Below are 9,412 nucleotides of genomic sequence, written 5' to 3' on the forward strand. Positions count from 1 at the left end.
TAAGACATGTTTTGTACTTCGGTAACAATGAATGTTCGTTATCTCAAGATATTTTCCGTGGTCCCAGTTAATACTTTTGTTTATACACATGTTTGTTCCAGTTTAACTTAAACTGGACTGGAACTTAAACTGGATGTAAAAGTTTTGCTTTTGTAACGATGTTGTTGTATTTTTGCTTATAATCAGGTTTATTTCTTAATGCGTTTGTGAATGCTTTGATTGTTGTTTTGTTGATCATAAGCTAGATGCGCTCGTATCTTAATTCATGTTCTGTTCAGTTCTTCCGAAGGCTCTTACTTCCAGAATCTATATATCCGTTTCTTAATACTGTCTCATGGCTTTACGGTACTGCTGTCGTATTATCAGGCAAACGAACGTTGTTTTATACTATGCTTTGAACGTATTGACTGGGCCCGGGATCAGGTGGATATATCGTACAAGGATGGTTAAACATACGTTATGTTATTAAATAATTATATACTAATATATGATTATTATGTATATGTAATTATAATTATTATATAAAATGTTGTTCACCAGTCGTGGCTGCTTCTGCCACCTATTGTCGACCCTTTATGTTGTTAAACACATTTAAAGTTGTTAATAAAACATAACATAACATAATATAACATAACATAACATTTATTCAGCATAAAATGTTTTCAACATTCACAGCAAATATAAATTATACATCACATTCTCGTGAAAACGTGGGTTTACTTTATATATATACAAATGGCGAAACAATTAGCTATTGTAGTAATTGTTGTCATCGTCCCCGTACCCGTAGCGTCTGTACCCTCCTGAAATGGAATTCAATAGCAGTTAATAATAGATATGCATCAGAAATTATTTAGTCCGAGCTCGTAAAGCCAGCTGGTGGTTGATATTCATCAATCATTTAATTAACCTTAGAGTTCAACATACGCAAGGAAAAATAATAAAAAACATCGTAGAAAAGCATTTAGTTCCCAAACATATTATATTTGTTACTAAATAAGGACATTTTTGAGATATAGACAAACTTGCAAAATTCAAGGCACCATTTTAACTTTATTTTCTGTTACAGATGAAATTTGAACTTTGTTTTCTGTTGTTGTTTTTTTGTTTTAGAGTGACTCTCTTAATAAATTGAAGGGGAATAAATCTATTTTACCGAGCACTGGACATCTGATCATTAACAAGTAAAACCTACTGTTGTAATGATATTAAATAACCTTATCTGTAATGAAAAAATCTTAAGATGCAATCGTAGATTTTTTTCTAAAATGCGTTGTTTGATATCGGCATCTGATATTAAGTAGGCTTGCAAGGGAGAAGCCATTACTCCTGCATGTTTTGAGAGGCATAAGTGAACATGAGCGTGGTGGGGTTCGAACCTTAATCTATTGCGAATGGGTAGAAGGTGGACACCTATACCACTAGTATAAATTCTGAGCAAACCCTGCATTAGTATTCGTTTATCTTATCCAGATCGTCAACTTGCATGTGTAAAATGGATATTATACATGTTATTTTGACACACAACTCCTTATAAGACTCATAACGAGATTGATCAGAAAAGGATTTTTATTCGGGTGTCAATACGCAGTAAGAAAACCCTATCTATTGGTTTTTAAATGGTTGTGTGATTGAGTTGTTCATATTTGAGTCAAGTTCACAATAAATTAAATATCGACTGAACTTACACTGTATAATTATTCAAAAAAATAATAACCTCATAATCACTATTGTGTTTACGCATTCTTACTACACATGCTTATACTGCGGTAACATATTCTTACCTCACTTATGTTGTGTTTACATATTCTTACTTCACAAATGATGTGTTTACACAGTTTTACCTCACATATGTTGTGTTTACACATTCTTACCTCACATAAATTGTGTTTACACATTTTTACATCATATATGTTGTGTTTACACATTTTTTCTCACATATGTTGTGTTTACACATTCTTATCTCAATAAATGTTGTGTTTACACAAATTTGCTGTGTTAACACATTCTTACCTCACATATATTGTGTTTACACATTCTTACCTCACATATGTTGTGTTTACACATTCTTACCTCACATGTGTTGTGTTTGCACATTCTTACCTCACATATGTTGTGTTTACACATTTTTACCTCCATATATTGCGTAGACCCATTCTTAATTCACATTTAATGTGTTTACACATTCTTATTTTACACATTCTTACTTCACATTTGATGTGTTTACACATTCTTACTTCACATTTGATGTGTTTACACATTCTTTTTTCACATTTGATGTGTTTACACATTCTTACTTTACATATGATGTGTTTACACATTCTTACTTTACATATGATGTGTTTACACATTCTTGCTTTACATATGATGTGTTTACACATTCTTACTTTACATATGATGTGTTTACACATTCTTACTTTACATATGATGTGTTTACACATTCTTTCTTCTCATTTGATGTGTTTACACATTCTTACTTTACGTATGATGTGTTTACACATTCTTACTTCACATTTGATGTGTTTACACATTCTTACTTTACATATGATGTGTTTACACATTCTTTCTTCACATTTGATAAACACATTCTTACTTTACATATGATGTGTTTACACATTCTTACTTTACATATGATGTGTTTACGCATTCCTTCTTCACATTTGATGTGTTTACACATTCTTACTTTACATATGTTGTGTTTACACATTCTTACTTTACATATGATGTGTTTACACATTCTTACTTTACATATGATGTGTTTACACATTCTTACTTTATATATGATGTGTTTACACATTCTTTCTTCACATTTGATGTGTTTACACATTCTTACTTTGCATATGATGTGTTTACACATTCTTACTTTACATATGTTGCGTTTACACATTCTTACCTCCATATATTGCGTAGACCCATTCTTAATTCACATTTGATGTGTTTACACATTCTTATTTACATATGATGTGTGTACGCATTCAACTTGAAATAAAGACAAATGACGCTAAAGTAGAACAAGAAAAAATGAAATAAGAATATATTATATAAACATATACCACGGTGTCCTCCATAACGCCCAGGGTAGCCACCGTGACCGCCCATGAATCCCCCGTGACCGCCCATGTATCCCCCACGACCACCCATGTACCCTCCGCCACCTCCTCCTGACGAACAGATTTATAACAGCTGTATGTCGAGTTGGTTACAAGTTGACATGGTCATAAATTTGTATGGCAATAGTTTCTGTATCATTTGAACATGATTGTGAAATGACAAGAAAATAACTTTACTATATATATATTACTAATTTAAAGTAAGCAGTCTGCGTGATAAATTGCCTCCGGTAATAAAACGAAACTGGGGCTGTTTAAGCGGCATGGGCTGTCCTATGTTTCATTTTAAATTTTAGAAAAAGAAAAGTGGTATTTGCTTTAAGTCTTCATTTTTAGCAAAATGTTACTTTTCGACGTAGCATATATGACGTAATTTATCACGTGGTATACATACGCTTATAAGGTATGCCACGTTTGGCTATAGAACATAAATGGCATATAATTTACATCGTACTCTCTACGATACCGCTATTATATTGTTTCGCAATGTGTCGCTGCAATAAAAATCGTTTAATGTTTCTTTTAAATAAATAAAAAATAAAGCATGGTGTATATGCTATGAAAGTAAAGAGTCTATGCTATGAAAGTAAAGAAAAGTTATTCTCGCAAACATAATTATCGCTAAAAGTCTTACCAAAGTAGGGGTAACCGACAGCTACGGCAATAATACCCAACAGAACCATAAAAGTCAGGCGGAACATTTTCTGTAAAGAAACAAATGACCTGAACGTTAACAAAACGATACAGGTAATGTGCTATGAAAAGGAAAAGGTAAAAAAAAATTGCTGCTGTAACAACTGTCAAAATCTTGATTATGCATATTGGACCCGACATGTATGGCTAAGCATTTTGTTGGCGATAACAAATTTCAACCTCGCTAATAAGCCGCCTGACGTTTGTTTGAGCTCCCACCTATCGTTGATTCGAATCCCGCCACCCTCATTTGTTTGAGGCAGCCGTCAGTCGTTGTTTGAGCTCCAAACACTCGCTGATTCGAATCTCGCCACCCTCTTTTGTTTGAGGCAGCCGTCAGTCGTTGTTTGAGCTTCAAACACTCGCTGATTCGAATCTCGCCACCCTCATTTGTTTGAGGCAGCCGTCAGTCGTTGTTTGAGCTCCAAACACTCGCTGATTCGAATCTCGCCACCCTCTTTTGTTTGAGGCAGCTATCAGTTGTTCGAGCTCCCACCTATCTCTGATTCTAATCTCACCAACCTCTTTGTTTCCTGACACCCACCAGTCGTTGTTTGAGCTCCAATCTATCGTAGATTCGAGCCCCGCCACCCTCATTGTTTCCTCACACCCATCAGCCGTTGTTTGAGCTCCAATATATCGTTTATTCGAGCCCCGCCACCCTCATTTGTTTCAGACACCCACCGGTCGTTGTTTGAGCTGCAATCTATCGTTTATTCGAGCCCCGCCACCCTTATTTGTTCCAGACACCCATCGGCCGTTGTTTGAGCTCCAATATATCGTTTATTCGAGCCCCACCACCCTTATTTGTTTCAGACACCCACCGACCGTTGTTTGAGCTCCAATCTATCGTTTATTCGAGCCCCGCCACCCTCATTTGTTCCAGACACCCACCGGCCGTTGTTTGAGCTCTAATCTATCGTTTATTCGAGCCCCGCCACCCTCATTTGTTCCAGACTCCCACCGGCCGTTGTTTGAGCTCTAATCTATCGTTTATTCGAGCCCCGCCACCCTCATTTGTTCCAGACTCCCACCGACCGTTGTTTGAGCTCCAATCTATCGTTTATTCGAGCCCCGCCACCCTAATTTGTTCCAGACACCCACCGGCCATTGTTTGAGCTCCAATCTATCGTTCACTCGAGCCCCGCCACCATCATTGGTTCGAGTCACCCATCAGGCGTCTATCGTTGGTTCCAGCTCCGCCACTCTTATTCGCTCGAGTAACCCATCAGCCGTTGTTCAATCTCTCATCTATCGTTGATTCGAGCCCCGCTAACCTCATTTGTTCGAGTCACCCATCAGTTGTTTTTCGGGCTCCCACCTGTCGTTGATTCAGCCCTGTAGCCCTAATTGGTTCGAAAAACTAATCAGTAGTCCTGCGAGCCTCCCTCCAGTCGTTGATTCGAGCACTGCAATCCTCATTTGTTTCGAGCCACCAACCAGTCGTTGTTCGATCTTCCCAACATCCGTTTGTTTTAACCCAAAAGCAAACGCATTTTTCATAAATTTTATCTTACTTGCATGCAACCAAGAATGTATTTGTATGATCTGCTTCAAGAAATGGCACAAAACAGAGACATTGGAAAGCTTTCGATTATATAGCATTGTTGTGCCGTTAGAAGCCGTTAGAATCTTGGTACTGTAGAAAATGAATACTAGTAGTCGCTTACAGTTATCAGTCAAACATAACATAATATAATATAACAAATACACCATTTTGTGCTCAAGAGCAAACACTCATTCGTTCAATATGAGTATAGTTAGAACAAAATGGATTACATATCCGTTTGTAATTGAAGCCACATACTGATGTATTGTAACAACAATTGCATAAATAACAATTTAATAAAGTAACATATATGCACTTTATTTCAGACGGTTTTCTATTTCCTGTTTGGTAATGAATGAAGTTTGAATTGTCCGCCTTGCGTGTTATTTTACCGTTTAAATAAATAAAATGAAAATTAAAGTTAAAACTATGAATAAGTTAGATATCTAAATATTCCAAATTATTACCAATTTGAAAGTGAAAAATAAACTTACCTCAGTTTGCAGGTGTTAAATTTGCTAAATAAAACAATCAGAATTAGTACAATTTCCAAGTGCATTCAATTGTCATAAGATCGGTCTTATATACGTTCATGTTTGGTCGAAGCAAACATCGATCATTTTTCTATAAATAAATATATACTGTAAAATGTCCCTATCATTCATTGGTTTATATTTCATCATCATTGATAAGATAAGGCCGCGTCTTTTTTATTTCTTGGTTTACAAGAAAACGGCTTTTTGTAAAAAAAAATGTTGTTGTTTTTTTGTGGGAAAACATTGTGGTACGATTTTTTGTTTCCTATATTTTTTGATAACGGAGAAGAGTGACTGTTTCACCGTCTATTGTTTGAACTTTGTCAGTGTTGTTTTTATCTGTCATCTCGGTTTAACTCAACGAGGAGTGGGATTTGCAACATTTCGTAGAAGGGTGATAACAATAACATATATATTTAGACCAAGGAAAACAGTAGTGTTTTATTTGTTTGGGGGTTATTTAAGTTGAAAACATATTAACAGAAATAAAAAAGTAATGTCCTAATGCAGGATATAAACAATAATTGAAATACTAATTAGAACGTGTTTTATCCGGACGGAAGCGATATGTTTTCTTGTAGTGTCATTCTTCTCTGAGTATTTATGATTCGTCCAACACGTTGCCATAATCAATCTGCTTCATATAAGAAGTAAACATACTTATGACATCAACTATAACCTACATGTGGTTAGGAAAAGTCTGTCAAATTCTGATTAAAAGTCACGAAAAATGTAAATTAACCAATGAATATGTTATACAATGATCTACGTTTAGATAAACAAAAATAATGAACTATATACGACTAGTTGATTAAGACTGAAATGATTGTATTGGTAGTATGCCTAAAGTGTCACTGTATAGCACATGTAAGGACACTTTTATTTTAAATTATTTACTATTTATCAAAGCTTACTTCATTAAGGAAATATAACTATATTTCCATGACTATGTTTACAATTGCAACAGACGTTTATATGCCGCTTTTGGCAATAAACTTTGAACTTTGAACATAAAATTACAATATCAGGAAAGAAAGACATACAAAACGTATCATGCCATAAAACACATTATCTTATTTATTATTCATTGAAATAGTTTTTTTCTTGAATCATTTGTGGGTTCAAACAGAGAGTATACAGCTGAAATATGACCTATTCAACAATAACAAATTAATAATGATAAACTAGCGCTAAAGCGATACTCATAAATCATCCGTTAGTAGAAGATAACAATTTTACTATTTGTTTACACTAACAATCAGTTAAAACTAACTTTAATTCTGAAGATCGATTTTAAAGCCAGCAAAGCACATAAATTATACTATTAGAAATTACTAGAAAGTTCGAACTAGTTCTGGTTACCTTCTTTATGCTTTGTTTGCTTTTATCATTAAAGTCAAAAAAGTTTACATGATAATGCATTAAAAAGGACAACATCTTTTTTGCATCAATCTATATTGTGCGCCTTTAAAGGTAAAACAAAAGCATTAACACAAGTGTTATATAATTATAACCATGAAGGAAGTTTATATGTATTTAGAGTAATACGAATATTTCTATAGAACACGCATAGAATTGTTACGGGGGGGGGGGGGCGTGGTTACAATTGACTGGTGCATAACTTCTTTCATAAGTTTCAATCAATCCATTTCATCACCGATGTTGATATTCGGGCTCTGGGTCGCAGCAGAAATCTGCTTTCTTCCAATGTCCGTTCTTAAAGCCATAAAGTGTGTATATTTATACATCAGTACGTAAGATTTAATGCGTTGTACATAAAGATATCAATTTTGTAGACAATTCATTTTTTATTGCAATTGTATCATCTGATGTCTAGTTGTGTAATACGTGTATATCCCAAAACTGCCCCGGGTGACGCCGCGCGCAGCGGTGTATGTGGGTATCTTACATGTATAATATAAACATTACTTGCAATGCAAATAATTGCTTAAAATAATTGAAGGTTATCAAATAACAACAAAAAAAACAATAATTAAACAATGGATGGTAGTTCGTCTGTTTACAAGTATTCCAATTTTTATGGCTACATTCTTAGTTTTGAAAGCGGACCGAATCCATCATTTTAGCATTTGGTACATGTTTCATCTTACAAAACAATTAATCTTAGAAGTAACCCTTGATCTCTTGTAAACGTTTATAAAATGATCGGCTCACACAGGTGTTTATGACAACTAAGACAGTTGACGCTTATAAAATAACTAAGTACATTATATAACTACTGATTGACAACCACGGGGATGGAAATGGACAATAAGTAAATAAAAAGAAGAACAAGTAAATTAATTCAAACTTAATCGACCAAGGTTTGACATCTCTAACAAGATAACGTTCTATACTCTATCGTTGTGATATTATGTCAAATTACCATAAAGCTCCACATTATCATTGTAAGTTGGATGTCGTTAAAAGTGAGTTCAATGAACTTCAAACTCAAATACATTTTACTATTGTCTATTTAAACAAAGAACCCTCTTATTATAAAACTACATACGGAAAGAACAATACAATGATACAACTACTACCAATACTACTACTGCTACTACCACTATCACACCACACCATCACCGCTACTGAGAAAACGAACTTTTGTTAAAAAAATCAAGCTGGTTTTAGACGAAATCATAGCACTGTAGATAATATTTTTGTGCTACAAATGTTGTCAGAATATTGTAAGCAAAGAAATCCAAACTATTTTGTTCATTTATTGACTTCCGTAAAGCATTTAATTCTGTATGGCGTGCAGGACTCTGGTCGAAACTGATGAAGTATAATGTGAACTGTAAACTATTCAGTGTTATAAAAAACATGTACAGTGACATAAAAACATGCATTTTGCTAAATCACAATGTTTCTGACTTCTTTCAATGTAGTCGAGGAGTACGACAGGGTGAAAATTTATCAACTGTTTTATTTTCACTATTTTTAAATGACTTTGAGTATTATATGTTGTCCCACAATGCATCTAGTATTAATATACATGATTTTGATCTCGATGTATACTTGAAACTAGTTGTATTGTTGCATGCTGACGACACTGTGTTATTTGCAAAAAGTGAACACGAATTATTATCACTAATGGATACATTCATCGACTATTGTACTACTTGGAAGGTAGATATTAATGTCAAGAAATTTTAAATTTGAAGTTGTCGATAATTTTAAATATCTTGGCATGGTTTTCACTAAAAATAGACGATTGCTTAATGCTAAAAATATGTCATTGAACAAACTAGAAAAGCTCTATTTAGTCTGTATTTCAAAATATGAAACTTGTATCTGCTAATTGACTGTCAGCTTAAACCTTTTGATAATACTGTTGTCCCTATTGTGTTATATGCATGTGACATGTGGGGGTAAATAAGACTTTATGTAACAAATAAAAAAATAACATTCTGTAAGCAATCCCGCTTGGCTCGATATTCTCGAGGCTCGAAGTACTTTGGCCGGTCCCTAGAAAATCGAGCCATCGAGTTTCGACTGTATATTAACAAACTTGGAATAGC

The 9,412-nt window shown here is 34.3% G+C and overlaps 1 protein-coding gene across 1 annotated transcript; it reads right to left on the minus strand.

Moving 5' to 3' along the window:
• Positions 1–626: 626 nt before the first annotated feature.
• LOC128246481 (uncharacterized) lies at positions 627–5,990 on the minus strand. The gene is made up of 4 exons (XM_052964704.1): positions 5,847–5,990; positions 3,745–3,814; positions 3,054–3,161; positions 627–803 (listed from the first exon to the last, which is right to left on the minus strand). The coding sequence occupies exons 2-4, from the start codon at positions 3,809–3,811 to the stop codon at positions 748–750; spliced, it is 231 nt and encodes a 76-aa protein (XP_052820664.1). The 5' UTR covers positions 3,812–3,814; positions 5,847–5,990; the 3' UTR covers positions 627–747.
• Between the last annotated feature and the right edge of the window lie 3,422 nt (positions 5,991–9,412).

The sequence above is a fragment of the Mya arenaria genome, chromosome 9, assembly GCF_026914265.1.
Source record: "Mya arenaria isolate MELC-2E11 chromosome 9, ASM2691426v1".
NCBI classification, from domain to species: domain Eukaryota; kingdom Metazoa; phylum Mollusca; class Bivalvia; order Myida; family Myidae; genus Mya; species Mya arenaria.

What these genes read in the sequence shown, in the direction of transcription:
- LOC128246481 (XM_052964704.1), bottom strand. Translation starts at nt 3,811, where the DNA reads ATGTTCCGCCTGACTTTTATGGTTCTGTTGGGTATTATTGCCGTAGCT. An exon ending in TGTCGGTTACCCCTACTTTG is followed by an intron (nt 3,162 to 3,744) that starts GTAAGACTTTTA and finishes TCTGTTCGTCAG; the next exon opens with GAGGAGGTGGCGGAGGGTAC. An exon ending in GCGTTATGGAGGACACCGTG is followed by an intron (nt 804 to 3,053) that starts GTATATGTTTAT and finishes ATTCCATTTCAG; the next exon opens with GAGGGTACAGACGCTACGGG.